This window comes from Trachurus japonicus, chromosome 24 (assembly GCF_045865225.1).
Source record: "Trachurus japonicus isolate A0001 chromosome 24, Traja_1.0".
Taxonomy (NCBI): domain Eukaryota; kingdom Metazoa; phylum Chordata; class Actinopteri; order Carangiformes; family Carangidae; genus Trachurus; species Trachurus japonicus.
Window position 1 is genome coordinate 6672014 of NC_140930.1, and position 19914 is coordinate 6691927.

Below are 19914 nucleotides of genomic sequence, written 5' to 3' on the forward strand. Positions count from 1 at the left end.
AGACGTGAGCCTGGTACTACGCATTTTTTTCATAGCGTCCGGTGTCCGGTGGACACGGCCCCTACTGCTCTGAGCGCCCGTGACCAACGGCCGTGTCCACGGAGCGCTCTCTCTCCCTCTCTCTCTCTCTGTCTGTCTCTCTCTCTCTGAACGCTGCCGAAACGAGCCGCCTCACGTCCGAGCCGCTTGATAGGCGCTGTTCCAAAAGTTGCATATTTAAACTCTGAGCGCTCTGAGCGCCGCGACAAAAAACAGAGAGCGCCGAGAGCTTTTTTCCGAGCTCCATAGGATCTGAATGGAAAGTAGACGCCCAGAGCGCTAAAAGGGCGTCCAGTGGACACGGCCCCTTTGCATATATGTAAAGAGAATGTATTCTATGAAATGTCAGAAGAGGTATTTTTTTCACGGCACCCTTGACTCAGTCAGACGGCACCCCAGGGTGCCGCGGCACCCACTTTGAGAAAGGCTGCTGTAGTATACAACAGTCTAATAAAAGTCTAATAAAGACAGGAGCTGTACCTTTCCTGAAGGCGCCTCCTTTGCAGTAGCACTCCAGCGCTCTCTGGTTGTTCCTGATCTTCTCGTACAGATCTCCGGCCTGGACACAGACAGACAGACGGGACAAATCTGTTCGTCACCGTGACTCAGTGAAACAGAACAACGGGGCCGAGTCTCTAACTCTCACTCCGTCAGCCCGCAGCCTGTTGTTGTCAGGACAGGAGTTTATCTCTGTCGACATTCTGCCTTCAACTTCACAGCCTGGTTACAACACGTCATTAATAATGAATGAACAGACTCCAGCGTGACTGGTGCTCAGGACTTTCTGTTGGTTGCTGTGTGAACTCTTTAACACAGTTAAAGTGGAGTTTCGTGCTCCAGCTGTGATCTGTATTTACTGTACTGGATGGATGATCCTGGTCTGGATTAAACCAACACAGTGTAAATGCAACACATTCTTTTTAAAACACGACGATGTTCATGAAGAAGACGTCGATCGTCCTCAACCTCAGCTCCATCCAACATCTCTGACACAAGCTGGCCGTCACTAATACGGGTACGGGGAGACAATCGATACAGCATAGTATGGTGATATTTTGCATGGCGATATTGTATCGATCTGAAGAGACTAGTAAAACAGATGTTAAAATGGGTATATAACAAATAATATCTCTAATGATTTGTAAAATATGTTTCTTATATACATTATATATATTATTTCTTGTTTGTTTTTTATATTTGTAATGAACTTCTTATTGTCTTTGTTTCTGAATATAGGCATATGCAATTGTAAGTACTCAGTCTACATGTGTTTGCTGTTATGGTACCTAGTGCATATATTGATGAAAATGTATGACTGAAACCTTATGTAATTATTTTAATTAGTAGTTGTTCGTTTCTTTTTCTTTTTTACTTTGTCACATTGTCTGATTATTCTGTATTATATTTTTCGTTGTATGTTTTTTTGTTTTCTGTATTAAAAAAAAGAAAAGAACAGATGTTAACAAAGTTTTCATTTGGAGACACTATTTGCAGTTGAATCCTGAATCTGGCGGCCCTTTGCTACGTGTCGTTCCCCCTCTCTCTGCCTCCCTGTTCCCTGTCTCTTTCAAGTATCTTATCAGTTAGAGGCAAAAAGCCTAAATATATACTTTAAAAAAAGAAAAGGAAAAGAAAATAAACCCCAATAAATCGCAGCATATTGTAATATTTCTAATATCGTATCGCAGGGCCTGTAGCGATTCCCTCCTCTAGTCAACGATCCCACTTTCTATTTCCATCAGGAGGTTTTTTTCTAACTTGTCAACAACAACAAACTGCAGAAGAGAAAATGCAGGATCAGTTTTTTTTTTTTGTTTTTTTAAATCTCCTGTAAGTGAAACTCACACTTCACCAGGATCCTCATCAGCCTTCAAACACCTCGGCTGATAACAACCTCGGGGCAACAACTACTGTTCATCCCTGAGGTTTCTGAGCCTCGCTCTCGTTCTCACCTGTTACAGCAACACAGATGGCTCCGAGAGAGAGAAAAAAAAAAAACAGGAGAGAACTGACAAACAGCTTCAGAAAAAGACAGAGCAACAACAGACAGATGGAGGGAGACAGAAAACGCTGCTCCGCTGACATCTGTGAGGAGTCGGAACAACTCGTCACCGGTGGAAACGACCTCTTTATCTTTATTATTAAAACTTGCAGCGACTCGGCGAAACATGTGGAAGATACATCACACATCTACTAATTCACAGATCTGGAGGGAGTTCTGATATGTTTTTTTATTTCACCCAAGGTCAAGAGTAAACCAAAATATGTCTCACATAGCCTTTTTTTTTGGAAATGTGATAAAATAACACAGTTTTGTAAAATATTATACGATGCATTGTTGAAAATACTTGGTTATGAGATCCCTATGTCTTGTACAGTTCTGTATTTGTGGAACTTATGTGAAGAAAATGTCCAAGCGAAGGACAGATACTCAATAAAAATATTACTGACAGCAGCTAACAAAGCCGTGATGAGGAAATGGGGGAAGGAGGACAGGACGCCCCGACTCAGGATCAACTGTGGAGGAAATCTACTGAGACCCAGGAAAAAAAAGTTTTTTGATTTTGATTTCTTTTTACATAAATTAAGTGTTGGGATGGTAAAGAACAAATTGCAAAGAAAAAAATCAGAAATTTTTATTTTATTTTTATTTTATAACCTGTGCACTGTAGTGTACAACGGGACTAATATATTGTTCTCAAATGTGTAATATTTTGATGCTTATAATGTACATGGAAAGACTAGAATTATCATGTAAAATACAGTAATATATTCTAAAAACTAATGTCAATTATAGGGTTTTCATTCTTTTTCATCAACTACACTATTTATCTTTGTGATTTCATCATTCGAGATGGTATTTCATTGACGTTTTACAGCAAAAGACAAACAGGCTGCATCTTATGCTATTTTGATTAATGCCTCAACAAAAGGCTTGTTGTCCATCCATGAACAGTTTTCATTGCTTAATCATTATTTAGAGTCAAGAACAAAATCAAGGTACCTGTTTTCTGGAGTATATTTCCATGGGCATTCATTTTGCACTGATTTAAAACCTCAAAACCCAACGTTTTGGTTTCGGCCCATAGAAACCAATGGTGCACCACGTCAGCTCTGTGTCTTGATCTCCCTCATCTGGCTCTTCCTCATCTGAACTTTTACACTCTCCTACAGGGTTATCATCTTACCATGGACTCTTATCCTCTGATAAATCAATTTCTGAATCCCCCTCAACTATTTAAGAATATAAGAATTTACTCAGCTTCTGTCAATGAGCTGTTCCCAAAGAAATGTGACGGAAACACAAGTACAGAGTCCCGATGTCCACTACAGTGTACATTAGTAAAATTTGCTTTTTTTCTTATGAAAAGTAAACAATTCAGTTCTGGAAATGTACTTCAGTGTTGCTGAGATGTTTATTTATAATAAACAATCAACATATAGGACTCAAAATACTTAAAATTGTAAATATCATGCTCACTTGTACTCTTTCCCATAAAATCTGCTTGTTGCGATGTCGGCCATTTTTAAAAGAGATGCACAGGAAGTTTGGAAGGTCACATTCACAACCCCCCACACAAGATATCATTGGAAAGGGCCAGTTGTCCTCTGTAGTGAACAACAGGACTTAATAAGGTGACATGTTTAGTATGAGAGAAATGGGTTTGAATATGATGTGCACTACAGTGTACAAAAATGCATTGCCGGGTCTCAGGAGGATAATGGAACAAATGACGCATCGCACAAGACCTCAGGAAGCTCAGCTCCAAGAGAAATGGATGAGATGGAAAATATTTAAGACCGAACCAGAATTATTATAGGTAACTAAAACTAAAACTAGCAGTGAAAACATAAAAAAAAAAAGAAAAAAGACAATTTTTCCAAAAACGAGGACTAAATAAAAACTACAATGAGTAATGTAACTGAAACTAAACTGAATTGCAGATTACATCATTTCTTAGAGATGATTAGATAACCCTATAATATGTAACATGATGAGGACCGATGGGAACATTATGGGATGCAACTAAAAGGAAAAAAATCTCTGAGGTCTGACAGAGGCTTTCTCCTAAAACCTGAAAAACTAAAACTAAGACTAAATAAAAACTAGTCAATTCCTCAAAAATAAAAACTTAACTAAAACTGCTACATCACTTGTTGAACAAACAATCTGGTCGTTGTAAAGGGATAGTTCAACATTTTGGCAAACTGGCCCATTGCCATAATCCCTATAGTCATAGCAGTAGGTTCATTACCTTTAATTGTCAGTGCAAGCTGTTTTTAGAACAGCGGAGCAGAGCCGCGAGCTGCTCAGAGCTACGCTACGGAGGCTCATGGGATTTCTTGGTTTCCCTCATCAAACTCATCAAATACACAGTCCAACAACTCCACAACGCTCTGGTGGACAAGTTGTGACCTGCACATTCACCACGCTATGAGATAATAACAGAACGTTACCAGACAGAGTTGTTTTAGAGGGAAATTCATGCAAAACCACTGATGTTATTGCACATTGTCCCCTGATAAATAAACTAAATTAAACTAAACTAAAACGAAACTGAAATAAAAAAAAAGCAAACTAAAAAACTAAATAAAAATAAAAACTACTACTAAAAACTTTTAAAACTATAATAACCTCTGGACCGAACGGCTACAAAGCACAAGATTTGATTGAGAAAAAGAAAACGTGAATGTGGCTCGCTAAGACTCCACTCACCCTCTCGTAAAACTCTCCCTTGATGAGACTGGAGGCGATGCGGCCGACCGTGTCGCTGTTGCTGGCCGTCTCGGGGCGGCCGATGGCGAGGCGCGCGGCCTTGGCGGGCAGCCCGGCCTTCAGGTAGAGGTTGATGGCTCCCTGGAAGTCGCCGTCGTTCTCCTTCACCTCGCCGGCCTTCTCGTCCTGACCCGTCTCCGTCAGCCACTGGTAGTAGCTGCGCCGCAGACTCTCCAGCTCCGGGTGGCCCTGCAGGTCGACGTCAGAAAAACACTTTACACTCATCAATCGACAGAATTAATCAAAACAGGTTCAATAATCAGCTGATAATTAGTTTCATTTATTGTTTAAAAAGTGAGGATTTGTTGCTTTGGGTCAAAGTAATCACGCTCTGGGAAACCGTGAGCGGTATTTGATTGATAATTGTTTTTAATCAACAAATTGACTAATGAACAGATTAATTCATAATTAAAATAACTGTTAATTTTCTATCGCCAATCAAATCAGGTCAAGTTGATGCAGATTTTGCCACTTGAAGTTGATTTGACAAAAGAAAAACTCTGGATGATGAACTGATCAGGAGTTTAACTCAGACACATGAAGCTGGTTCAGGTTTGATCTCAGGTATATAATATTATAATATTATATGAAGAGTTCATTTGCAAAAGCAGGTAAGTGCCATTTTGAAAAGAAGTGAGCTTTTGAATTATTCTTTACATAGTGTTGTTTTCAATAAAGCTTTACTTTTTTGAGTTACATCTGTTTTTGTACATCTCATCTCCTTGGTCAAAGCCACTCAACTTTGGTTTGACTGATATCACCTGGTGTAAATAATAATTCAAAATTATCTGCTTTTGCAAATGAACTCTTCATATATTATATTATTATATTCTACATCAGGTTGATTTAAAGTCAGTCCACCGTCACCTTGGCTTCAGCCACAGCGATGCAGTCGTCCCACATGTGCAGCTCCTGGTACATCTCTATGGCCTCATCGATGGCGTTCTGCACAGACACAGAGAAACATCAATCAATAACTGATAAATATGATCAAATAATCAGCAATAAAACCTGGACTCTGTGATATTGATCATTTATCTGCTCTGGTGGATTTAAAGATAAAGGTAGAGGTGCTTAAAAATGATAAAGATAATGTTTTTGTTCATGTGCTCCCACTTCTCCCCGTGTCGGACCGATCCCGATCATTCATTGAGTTTTTACTGATCAATGTGCAATGAACGTTTCAGGATCAAGTTGTTTACATAATATGTATCTGTAAAATAATTTACAAATAAAAACAATATCTGAATTTCAAATCATTGTTTTTTAAAACCACAGTAGCTCAGTAAGTCATCCTGCTTTGTGTTCGGTTTGTTTTAAAAAGTCTGAACTGAAACTTCTGACGGTGAATTCTTTATAATTCTATATAAATATATAAATAAAGTACATAAAGTCTGTTTTTATCCCAGTTTTTGGACACAGTGGCTCACCTGCTCCATGTAGTGCATCTCAGCCAGTTTGAAGTTCTTATCCAACATGGCCACTCGGGCCTGGACCTGGTAGAACGCCATCCCATCTCCTCCCTGAACACACGGATCAACACACAAACTAAATGTTAAATCACGGAGCAACAAAATGTAGATTATTGGAAAAAGTCTGATCGTTTCCTGACACATGAGGAGTAAAATGTGTTTTTAGTAAAGAAACTCAGTGGAGATTGAAGGGATAGTTTGGCAAATTGGCCCATTGCCATAATCCCTATAGTCATAGCAGTAGGTTTGTTACCTTTAATTGTCGGTGCAAGCTATTTTTAGAACGGCGGAGCAGAGCCGTGAGCTGCTCAGAGCTACGCTACGGAGGCTCATGGGATTTCTTGGTTTCCCTCATCAAACTCATCAAATACACAATCCAACAACTCCAAAACGGACAAGTTGTGACCTGCACATTCACCACGCTATGAGATAATAACACAACGTTACCAGACAGAGTTGTTTTAGAGGGAAATTCAGAGACTGCTTGATGAAAAACTGTCCCTGAATGCAACGCGCATCAGCGGTTTTGCATGAATTTCCCTCTAAAACAACTCTGTCTGGTAACGTTGTGTTATTATCTCATAGCGTGGTGAATGTGCAGGTCACAACTTGTCCACCAGAGCGTTTTGGAGTTGTTGGATTGTGTATTTGATGAGTTTGATGAGGGAAACCAAGAAATCCCATGAGCCTCCGTAGCGTAGCTCTGAGCAGCTCACGGCTCTGCTCTGCCGTTCTAAAAATAGTTTGCACCGACAATTAAAGGTAATGAACCTACTGCTATGACTATAGGGATTATGGCAATGGGCCAATTTGCCAAAAAAGTTGAACTATCCCTTTAAATCTTTCAAACTAATTCTCTGTGTGTAAATGGTCAAAGTTAAAACAACTGAATATCAGCGTCATCGATCATCATCAGTTAACGCACCGTCTCCTCGGTCACTTTATCTGCGACCTGGTTCGTCTGGTGCAGGAATCGAACCGTGGAGACGTCGCCCAGCGCCGCAAAACACCTACGATACGACAGAGGAAGAGAAAAAAAAAAAAAACGTTGGTGTGAGTTCAAACTGGTCAAAGCTGTGGAAAACAGTTTCTCTTAATGAACGGAGATAAATTAGAGCTTTTGTCTAATTAGCCGTCAGATCCGCTGCAGCGTGAACAGACACCTCGTCGCCGTCGACGTCGTCTCAGCGCTCGGCCACTTTATTGCCGACTCTCTCTGAACAGTTGCATCAGATTAATGAACGAGTCATGAAAGAAAAGTTAAAAAAAAAAAAAAAAAAAACTCCCGCTGTCTCACTCTTTCTTGCTTCCTGCGCTCATTAACATCGCTTCCCTCCCTCATTAACATTACCCACTCCAGACAAAACCATTTCTCTCCCACGATTTCATGATTTATGCAAATCAAGCTGATGCCTAACGAACGGGATTATGCATTATTAATGACGCCGAATTCAAATCTGGAAAGTTTCTCAAAACAGAGGGAAATAAAGACGGAGAGAAAGAGACAGAGAAAGAGAAAGAGAGAGAGAGAGAGAGAAAATGCTTATGATACGAAAAATGTTTTAAAAAACCGTCTTTGATGATTAATGAAGTTAAGAGGAGGAGGAGGTCAGGCAGGGACGCAGCCATCTGCTGTGTGTGTGTGTGTGTGTGTGTGTGTGTGTGTGTGTGTGTTTCTCCATCCCAGGTGACGAAGGTGCCCTTGTTGTCTCCACTCTCTCTCTCTCTCTCTCTCTCCAGCCTCAGAGATAAGTCTCAGTTACAGCGGAGGAGACTGATACAGAATGTAATTAGTTCAGGGCTAAAAAACTGTAGTTTGAAAGGAGCCGTGTGTGTGTTTCTGTGTGTGTGTGTGTGTGTGTGTGTGTGTGTGTGTGTGTGTGTGTGTGTGTGTGTGTGTGTGTGTGTGTGTGTGTGTGTGTGTGTGTGTGTGTGTGTCCGTCCCGCTGACCTTTCTGCGATGTGCAGCTGCCGTGCCTCCAGAGCCAGCCTGCTGAGCGTCTTCCACATGGCCTCGGTCTCTGCCGACATCTCCAGAGTCTCTAGGAACGCCGTGGCTCTGGAAACACACACACACACACACACACACACACACACACACACACACACATACACATATATACACACACACACACACATATACACACACACACACACACACACACACACACACATACACACATATACACACACACACACACACACACACACACACATACACACATATACACACACACACACACACACACAGATAAACAAATAGATAAACAGTGGAGCTGAATCAGATGACAGCAGCAGTTGGTTGTGACTCTATCGTGATGTGATGGAGCTCAGACTGAACCTCCGTTACACATCTGGCCAGATGTTCAGCACATCTGGAGGCGGCCAGACGACCACAGCTGGACCGGGGGTCAGAGAGCTCAAGTCCAGCGTCTCTTTCTTTCTCCAACATGATGAGGAGGAGACACAACACTGAAGCTTTAAAGGGATAGTTCAACATTTTAGTCAGATCCTCCTCTCACCATAATCCCTCTATAGTCGTAGCAGTAGGTCCATCACCTTTAATTATCGGTGCATGTTGTTTTGAGATCGGCGGGGCAGAGACGTGAGCTGCTCAGTGAACACAGTGGAGGTGAACGGTGCAGGTCCCCTGTCCCTCATCACACTCATCAAATACACAATCCAACAACTCCACAACGCTCTGGTGGACAAGTTGTGACCTGCACATTCACCACGCTATGAGATAATCACGTATAATTATGTAACATTACGACACATGAAGCAAATACTCTGAACTACTTTGCGCTTTTGAAATCCCTCCACCCAGCAGCCGTGTCTGAATGTAGTTCCGGCTTCATTTGCCTCTAAAACAACTCTGTCTCATGATGTTACATGATTATCTTGTGACTTTGTGACTTTTGTGACATGCCTGGCAATAAGAAGAGACTGTTGTTCGCTCATGACGGAAAAAAAATTTTTTGGACACATGTGCAGACACACACGTAATCCTTATGCTCTATCTAGAGCTGGACTTCAATTTCTTCAACTCTACATACTGCCTAATGCTGCAACACATTATGTCAAAATGTCAAATGTTGAAAAAAAAAAAGAGAAAAAAGTGAGAAATGTCATGTCAAAAAAAAAAAAAAAAAAAAATGTTATGTCAAATTGTTAAATTTTGAAAATACTGGAAGAATGTTATGTCAAAAATGTAACATGCAGAAAAAATGAATATGTGAGTATTGGGGGCGGGACTAGATAAGCTTTTGCTTCTCCCGCTTTCCCTTTCGGTCATGTGTATTGTATTAATTGGATTGAGATGATGTGTGATGATGATGACTAATTGACATGCCCGAAATGAACCAAATAAATAAATAAATAAATAAATAATCTCATAGCGTGGTGAATGTGCAGGTCACAACTTGTCCACCAGAGCGTTGTGGAGTTGTTGGATTGTGTATTTGATGAGTGTGATGAGGGACAGGGGACCTGTACCATTCACCTCCATTGTGTTCACTGAGCAGCTCACGTCTCTGCCCCGCCGATCTCAAAACAACATGCACCGATCATTAAAGGTAATGAACCTACAGCTACGACTATAGAGGGATTATGGTGAGAGGAGGATCTGACTAAAATGTTGAACTATCCCTTTAAAACCCAACGACAGAAAAGCCTGGGAACAGATCCCAGTGACGGAGGGGGCGGAGCCACGGAGCGAGGAGGAGGAGGAGGAGGAGGAAGACGACGGGTCGGTGACCGTCATCAAACCCTGAGAAAGTCCAGAAGGTTTCAACAGGCGACTTCAGGTGAGATTAAGAGGCGGCCGAGTTTCCCACAATCCACCAGGTGAGAGAAAAAAGTTTGGCGGCTCAGTGAGAGTCTTTGTTCTCTGCAGCGAGTTGGATTTTTTAAGACGTTTTAAGACGGTTTTAATCCCACGGGGGAGAGAATTTAATTGAATAGCTGTGTCACCGTCGTGTTGGAAAACACAGCAGCAGCCGCACGACACCGAGTTATTACATCACGACTCCACACGAGAGCTGATGGATGGATTCATCACATAGAGTTATTACTGTTCAATAAACTTTATTTACATCTGTGCTGATCAACACGAGCTCATGATGAGTTCCTGTTTGCATGATGCACTGTTTCATTATGTATTGTGTGTTTAACTGTATTATTATAATAAACATTAGTGCATTATTATTATTATATTATAATAATTTCATTTATAATATGTAATTTTTTCCCTCATTACTAACGTACTTAAAACTGTCAACTCTCACACCTTTTTGAATATAACTTTATATGTCATATATAACACTTTTTTTTTCTTTAAACCCACATCAATTACATAATATATAGTAACTTTATTATTTGTACACTGGAGGAGTAACCCGTCCTATGTGTTTATGTTATGAATATTATGTTTGTTGTGGCATTGTAATGTCTTGAAATCACGAAAATTAAAAATTGTGATCATAAAAATAAACCGATTTCTTCTGACTTAAAGCAGAAGTAAGCGATCCGGTCGTTTTGGCTAACGCTGCGTTACAGGCAGGCTTTTGAAACCGTAAATTACAGCTTCAAGTCACCGCCCCTTTATGCCGTTCTCTCTCCTCATTGGATAAAACTTGTAGGATACGAGAAAAGTTTTCTCCTCGGCTCAGAGCAGAGCAGAGTGACTGAGAGACCAAACACTCTATGTAAGTGATTGCTGTTGGAAGATATAACTATTTAAGACTTATATTAACACAAAAATATCACTTACTTCTGCTTTAAAAACAAACAAAAAAAAGATTCTAACTTTTTTTTTTTTTAACTGTCTGTTTTCCTTGTTTGTTTTTTTTTTACTTTATTTTATTTCATGGTCACTTTTAATATGTTTGTTGTTGTTATTCTATAGCTGTTTATATTTTTAGCACAAAACCAATAAGAATATATATTTTTTTAAGTGTCATGACCTGTGTAATATGTAAAAACAAATCTCAGCTGATGGATGGATTTTCAAAATAAACTGCACAATGATAATAAATGAATTATAAATAATAAAATGCTTATTTAGGAAACTGAATCAGTGGATATTATATAAGAGGCGTCAGCTCTGCTCTGTGTGTTTGACTCCGACATCAAACTGCGGAGTGAAGTCGGTGAAGAGTTCAGCTGCTCCTCCACCGTCAAAGAGTCGCAGCTGCTCGGGGAGGAAACGGTGAAGAGGAGGAAGCTGCCGGACAAAAGGGACATCTGCTCCGAGGAGGTGATGATGATGATGATGATGATGATGATGATGATGATGATGTCGTCCGTTTACCTGTCGTAGTCTCCGTCGTCGATGGCGGTGCCGAACTCGATGAGGCCTTCGTCCAGCGTGTACGTCACCGTGTTCACCCCCTCCGTCACCACCACGTCCGTCTTCCCGTCCACTCGCTCCAGGTCCACGATGTCGCCCTGACAACGACAACGACAACAACGACAAGAGAAGGTTATTAGGGGTGTAACGGTATAGTATGTATTCGTCCTGTGCCGTCGCGGTACGGGGGGTCACGGTTCGGTGCACACAGTCACACGACGAATGAATATTAAAGTCCCCCTAAAGAGGCATTTTAAAATTTGTAAAAATGCTCTGCTATGACTATTCTTTGATTAAAATTGCTTACCTACACAAAGATGTTTAAAATAACTCTCCAAGACACTAAAAACACGTCCATTATTTCTCCCTCATTGAAAAATTCATTTTCTATTCATATGCATGACTGCCTGGTCAGGGTTGCTAGGTAACGGTGGTGCGCGTCAGGGGCAAGGGAGACAGAAAGGTGATTTCAAAACACGAAGCTGAGCTCACGTCAGGTTTCACGTGCAAGCTTGTGTTTCCTCCGGCGAGTAAATGTAAATTTGAATGTAAACCGAAATGTGAATAAAGTTTATAACAAAGAAAAGAAAAAGAAAAAAAAAGGAGACCACGTCGGGACCCGAACACGGGTCTCCCGCTTACAAAGTGGCGACGCTGCATACTGCATACTGCATACATACATTGCATCTAGCTCTATATGTAGAGTGTCACTGTCATGGTGAACTACTACAGCAAACAACGGCTGCAGAGAGGGTTAGGGTTAGCGCCGCCGCTGCTGTGAATATAGAGTTTTTTAGGTGCTCGCATCCAGGGGCCCAGAGTCTCTGAGATGCTCGGTAACAGGCTGGTATCACCGCTCCTCACCCGAACACGAAGCAACGTCGCCGTCATCGCTGTTTAACGTACGTTACTCCCGCTTTGTACCCTGTTCATATTTTATGTAATGAGATGGGGGGAAAATCAACGGGATTGGTTGCTACAGTTTTGTGACGCACGAAAACTGACTCCAATTTGAAAAATTGAATCCAGTTTTTTCAGAGTCTGGTATTGAAACGTATTGAAACTGCATTTTCAAGTCTAAAATGCTCAGTTATGGCGTGGATTAGCCATTTTGCTCCTGAAATGCCTTGTAACAGAGCCCACACACTAAATTGACATGTTAATCATTTAAAAAAGTGCATTTTTGGTTTAGGGGGTCTTAAAAAAAAAAAAAAAAAAAAAAGTCGAGGCCTCACTCCAATCTAGGTGGCGGTAATGAGCCCCAAAGCTGCCACAACCGTCATAACAGACCAAGAAGAGAAGTGATGAGAGAGTGAAGTTAGAGGAGCTGCTGCTTCATTTATGTCACCATGTGGCTTCTCAATGAAACACAACGGCGACGGCTCGCGACCATAGACTGTAAAGCAGCTTGCGACTGGTCCAAGGACAAAGCCCGTCGGCGATTTTCACAGATGCGTGCTGCGTCGCTAGAAACACATCAAACACCCCCCCCCCCCTCCCCTTCCCACCCACATGTCAATCACTGGTGCAAGGAAAAAGACAATTTGTGTGCAACAACTTATCCCGCTGCTTTTAAGCCTCTTGACATGAACACAGACAGGACCAGAAACATCACCAAAGCAACTGGCATCTAGTCTAAATCAACTGTGTAAACCAACATTGATGTTAATGTTTCTTGTTTTGTTTTGTTTGTAATAGTTGTCAGTTGTCAAGTGCAAGTTTTTTTTCCCCTAGAATTAATGAATGGCATGATAACACTCCTAATGCACTTGTTTAATTTTATATTCTATTATTTTCCTACTTTTATAACACAAGACAGATTTTAGTTTTACATTCAATAGTGTCTGTTGTACCGAAACCGTACCGAACCGTGACCCCTGAACCGAGGTACGTACCGAACCGTGACTTTTGTGTACCGTTACACCCCTAAAGGTTATACATGATTGGCTCAGGCTGGGGGCGGGAATTATTGATCCTGTCGCTCTCCTTCCTCTGTGGAAATTTTAATCAATTACAGATAAAACTGATAGAAGATCTGATCAGCTGATACAACATGACTCAACACTTCTGGGGATTTAATGACTCAGCAGTTTGGATTGAAACAGACTATGACCATCTACAAGTGCAAAACACTGCTTATAAATCAATGCATCACTATCAATATTAATAATCAACTATTGATTATGATATACTGTATATATATTTTTTATGATATGTTCTCAAACTGCAGTTTTGTAGAACTTTTTAATTCAACTTTAAAATGGTTTTATTTGTATCTTGTGAAGCATTTTGTGACAGTTTTAAAATGTGCTACATAAATAAAAATCATCATCGTTCTTATCATTATATATATATAATAATAATAATAATAATAATATAACATTTGAAGAGTTTAATTATCTATAAAAATCCTTCTTAGTCGTTTTATTACACTTTGCCTACATAACTATCGTAGCAAATGTGTCTCATAATTCAAATGAATATGGATTAACAGAAATGCTGTTTCATTTTCAAAATACAGCTGCATTTTTTGACTCATAAATAAAATGAATAATCAATAATCCAAACTGCATTTTCATTTTCATTTTCTTCTTCAAGCGCCGCTTGGGATTGCCAATCCATTTTGAAATATGGAACACTTTTTGCAAGCAATTCTCTGTGCAACCTAAAGAAGAAAATGAAAATGCAGTTTGGATGATTTCTTATTAGTTTGAAATGAAAAAGCCTTTCTGCTTATGCATTTTAATTTTCAAATTTGGCATTTCAAATTTAATTTTGGTAACTTTTTGCTGGAGGATGTTTTGAAAATTAAATCTTAAATGTCCTTTTCTTTATTATTTTTTAATTAAGTCACAGAATGAACAGTCAAAAAAATGCAGCTATATTTTGAATTAATCCATTTTAATTTAAATTAAGAGACACATTTGCGTCGATACGCAACATGTTGAATGCAAGACTCTACTGTTACATTTCTACTTGTCTGTATTTTACCAAAGGACCTGAATGTTTTTTCCACCTCTGGGAATTATTATTTAAGAAGTCAATGCAAAAATCAACACATTAAAAAAATAAAAAGTTATTTCTTCATTCAGTTTTTTCTGTTGATGAACTTCCACATAAACATAAGAAACGTCTCCAACTGCGACCGGGCGAGAACCGGCTCTGCCTGGTTTTTATAATTAATGAGAACACAACCAAGTTTCCAGAACTTGTGGTTGCCCCGGGCAACTCAGCGCCCCAGGACGGAGGAGCAAGCAACACCGACTCACACACACACAGACACACAGACACAGACACACACACACACACACACACAGACACACACACACACAGACACACACAGAGACACGAAGGAGAGAAAAAAACGTGGTTTGGGTTTAAAAACTGGAAACTGATGAAAAATATATGATATCACTATAAAACTTTGTAAAACAACATTAAAACCATTAACACCGATTAGATCAGTGTTTGACCTGAGGGTGAGGAGGGAAACAACTACAGCCTGAGCCCAGTTTAAAGGGATAGTTCAACATTTCGGCAAATTCTCCTATCACCATAACCCTACTGTATGTCCCTCATCAAACTCATCAAATACACAATCCAACAACTCCAAAACGCTCTGGTGGACAAGTTGTGACCTGCACATTCACCACGCTATGAGATAATCACGTATAATTATGTAACATTACGAGACATGAAGCAAATACTCTGAACTACTTGCGCTTTTGAAATACGCAATACGCTATGAATTTCCCTCTAAAACAACTCTGTCTGGTAACGTTGTGTTATTATCTCATAGCGTGGTGAATGTGCAGGTCACAACTTGTCCACCAGAGCGTTTTGGAGTTGTTGGATTGTGTATTTGAGTTCACCTCCATTGTGTTCACTGAGCAGCTCACGTCTCTGCCCCGCCGATCTCAAAACAACATGCACCGATAATTAAAGGTATTGAATTTAATAGGGATTATGGGCCTGTGCATATTGTCATTTGTCCAGGTCATAGTATCTCAAAGGAATTTTAAGTCGAAAGCAACTGGAATTGGTTATTTGGGATTATGGTGAGAGGAGAATCTGACTAAATGTTGGACTATCCCTTTAACCTGTACATATAAACTGTGTTGCTGTGTGCGTCACCTTGATGGGGAACATGGTGATGCTCTCGGGGCTGTCGATGCTGTACCAGATGCACAGGTTCCCTCGGTTCTGGGCCACGACCACGTCGCTGCCGGGAACCCACTGCACGTAGGAGCAGAAACTCAGCAGCGTCGTCTTCACGGCCGACTCGATGTCGTACAGGTGGAGCTGAGGAGCACGGACACACAGGGGGAGGCAGGGTTGTACTTAGATTTATGTACTCATTTATATACGTATATACTTCTTTTGTCTTTTTTTTTACTCAGAGCACAGAGCACACAACTTAAAACTTTAGGAGCACAAACAGAAAATTTAGGGGTGCACAGCACATCGTAATTATCGTCGTAATTTATTCACCATGGCTAGGTGCAACTGCAAACTGATTTGCCCATTGGGATCAATAAAGTTTCTCTCTCTCTCTAAATTGACTTACAAAGCAAATATTCCCATTTCCTTTTCATTCATGATCCTCACACACACACATTTACCTGTCACTTGTAATGACAGCAGTTAGGGTTACTAGTTTCCTTCCCCAAAAGTTACTGAGTTAGTAACTGAATTACTACATTATAAAAGTAACTAATCACCAGGAAAAGTAACTATTGCGTTACTTTTTTTGAAATAAAATGCTCAAATATGTCAAATTACTTGGTCTCGCCCCCCTAATCTCTCATTTAAAACGGCTTTTCTCCAACTAGTTGATGGACTGAAGCAAAATGTGAATATAACATTCACTTTAACGGGTCTATTATTAATTTGTGACGTGACGTCTATAGTCAAGTTAACGACGCATTTAACTGTCAGTAACAGTGATGGCGTTATGCCGCTATTTTATAACGACATTATTTCACTGAATGACAGATTCCAGATTCTTTGAGTCGCCACCAGTGTTAAAAAAAAAAGCTAATTTTATCAAGTAGATGAAAAACTGCAAACAGAATTGCCCTATTTGGGATAAATAAAGTTGGTTGAATTGAATTGAATTGAATTGAAAAATGTACCTGCACTGTCTCAAGTATCTGGGGTAAAATGCCTCATTTAGAGACAGACGTCTAGAGCCTGGTTTTATTTTATTTTTCTAATTTATTTATCCTTTTTTTAACCAGGAAAAACATCTCATTGAGATTTAAAAACCTCTTTCATAAGAGCGGCCTTGCTAAGAGAGCAGTGCACAAACAACTCTACATAGATTTATATAAACAACATTTTTATATACTTATAGTGTTGCATAAAGATAAGTATATAAATATTGTATATGAGCTATTTTCATATTTCATATCGTATATTCTTATATTTTACACTGTGTCTTTTTAATTTATCATTTCTGGAAGCAGACACAATAACACATCTCACTGTGCATTTGCATGTGACAAATAAATCTGATCTTATCTTTCTTTTGGAGTTCGCATGCAAAGGTTTTTATTATTTGTGTAAATGTCAATAAGCTACGTTACAAAAACAAAAACCTTTGCATGTGAACTCCAAAAGAAATATATATAAAAAAGTGCGCTACATGAAGTTGTTTGGACTTATCTTATCTGATACAGTATACATTCATTCATTCATTCACTTGCTGAGAGTCAGATGAAGATCAATATCAATATCAATACATCAATATGAGGACGGAGCCAGGAGAAGATTAACTTAATTTATCATCAGGACCTGAGACGACTTCAGCTGAGATTGTGTCGACTCTTTAAACTACAGTTGCTCCAGTGTGTGTGTGTGTGTGTGTGTGTATAATCAGCCGTCTTTAATATCCCCCCCGCCTCCCTCACCGCCGCCATCTTTAATAACACTCGGCCTATAGTTTCTCCCTGGAGCTCGGCTCAGCTGAGTTTTACTGCAGCCTCAACGTTTAAATTAAAGAAACGTTTTGTTTTACAGCTTCACACGTTTTCACCGCCTCTCTGAAGAGGAGACGAGGACGGAGACGAGTTAGATCTGTCTTCCTGTAGAGAAGCGCGTCTCATTCTCATGCACCATCAGGACAGAGGTAAAGCTACGAGGTGCTAGGATTAAACTGATCAAATATAGAAGATTAATAGTAAAAAATAGAGCTTTTTGAATAACAATAATCAGTCTGCATCAGCATTAATGTACACAAATATTAAAGTATTTGTCCCAGGAAAGTTCATTTTGACATTTGTCCCTGAACTCAACACAAAGTCAGACATCAGAGTCTTTAAATGTCACTCAGAGTTCGACAACACTCAGAGATTCACAATTACCAGAGAGAGAGAGACGCTGCCCCAAGGCCTCACACATCACACTGCTGCTTCACCGCAGGGCAGCGGCTGACAGCAGCGCACACACACACACACACACACACACACACACACACGGATACAATATTTCTATCTTTTCTAAATGTCTTTTGTTTCTGTAATAAAGTGTGAAGACAACATGAATGTTCTTCAGATCAGCAGACGACTCTTCGACACTTTGTTCATCACTGTAACAATAATAATGTGACACTTCACGTGTAGAAGCTTCAACAGGAGTCAGAGTCACTGCTGGAGAAAATCATCATCTGAATTTTGTTGTTTTCATTTTGATTCTCCTGCTCCACTGATCATCTCACTGTCTCTCACTCTGTCACTCACTCTCGCTCTCTCACTCCATCTCTCTCTCACTTTCTCACCCTCTATCACTTTGTCAATCTCTCTCTCTTTCTCTCTCTGTCTCTTCATTTCTAACCGGCCCGTTTCAGTTTTTGCCGGTACACGCCCGGTGTCTCCTCTCTTTCTCTCGCTCGCGCACGCTCGCACGCACCTGATTCACATATACGTAGGCCTACCGGTAAAAATGAATGTGATAGTATGAAAACATTAAAGTGAGGGAAAAAAATAGATGAGCGAAAAATGAAAACATTGTAATAATTGCTGTGACCACAGCTGGACACATTGTCTATAACTGACGTTTATATGCAGCGGTCTGTAGGACCATTATTGGCCGTTTAGGAAAGGTCACGGACTGGGAGACCGGTAGTTTTAATGTAAACCCAAAAGGTCTGTGAGACAGCTGAATCCACCTGCTCCAGCAGTACCATAATAACACCCCTTCTGATCGCTCCTGAACTTAAAGGGACAACGAGGAGTTTCTATTTGGTTATAAAAAAAAGTCTCACGTTAATGTGGATGAATCTACACTACCCACACTTGTTAATGGGCCCTTTTTCGATATATATCGTATTATAGTATATATATATATATATATAATACATCGTTTTGTCTCTATCGTTATTTTGTTATTACAGTGGAAACCGCTTATAGTGGTCACGGATACAGTAATCAACCGCTTATATAGATCAAAAGGCTTGGGACGGAATCATTTCTATACAAATGCTGTTTAAATAATTTGTTTATAGTGATCAAGAAATCCGCTTATAATGCTCATTTTTGGTCATTTTATGGATGAAAACATGCGCAAAACAATTTAAAAACTACGTGTAGCCTATTTATTTTATTTTTGGTGGTGTCCCTTTAACGTGCACTGCTGCAGCAGCCTGCACATGTCGCTGCGCTGTGTGTTGTTGTGCTGTGTGCGTCAGCTGGCTGACTGAGCCACATGACTGTGGGTGCAGCGCGGCTGTTTGTGTTGTCTGTTAAAACATGGATGAATGAAACCTATCAACTTTATATCGACCGCGGACGTCAGGAATAGATTTTGGCTCGTTCCGTTCATCTCCGCATAGCGCTCTTTGTCCGTTATTGGCGGAGAGAGAGAGAGAGAGCGATCGAGAGAGAGAGAGAGAGAGAGAGAGAGAGAGAGAGAGAGAGAGAGGAGCGCGCGGTTAAGTGAAACTGACAGTGACATATTGCCTGTTCATTCACGAAAACCATCCTGAAACACTCTCAGAGACGTGTCACGTGAGTTACTGTAAATGATGCTGTGTGGAAAACCAGCTGTGGTCTGTGTTTGAGGTGCAGACGGGTGAGTTTGGAGCTGACGAAATAATCGCGCTGCTGACAGCCGTTTCATTACATTTTTCTCATTGAAAAACTATACAAATGGCATTTAGATGATGTTCTGCATAAAAAAATAAGTGAAATAATAAAAATTCGGTTTTAGTAATCAACCGCTTATAGTGATCAAATTGACTCTGGACCAACGTGATCACTATAAGCGGATTCCACTGT

The 19914-nt window shown here is 40.2% G+C and overlaps 1 protein-coding gene across 2 annotated transcripts in view; it reads right to left on the reverse strand.

Moving 5' to 3' along the window:
* ift172 (intraflagellar transport 172) overlaps nt 1–19914 on the reverse strand; it is a 72939-nt gene that overhangs the window by 41358 nt on the left and 11667 nt on the right. For both annotated transcript variants that reach the window (XM_085770290.1, XM_085770289.1), the window contains exons 16-23: nt 15773–15940; nt 11600–11736; nt 8240–8347; nt 7214–7298; nt 6247–6339; nt 5684–5761; nt 4757–5005; nt 520–598 (exon numbers count right to left, since the gene is read on the reverse strand). In XM_085770290.1, the coding sequence (XP_085626416.1) occupies nt 520–598; nt 4757–5005; nt 5684–5761; nt 6247–6339; nt 7214–7298; nt 8240–8347; nt 11600–11736; nt 15773–15940 (997 nt within the window). The remainder of the gene's footprint in view (nt 1–519; nt 599–4756; nt 5006–5683; nt 5762–6246; nt 6340–7213; nt 7299–8239; nt 8348–11599; nt 11737–15772; nt 15941–19914) is intronic.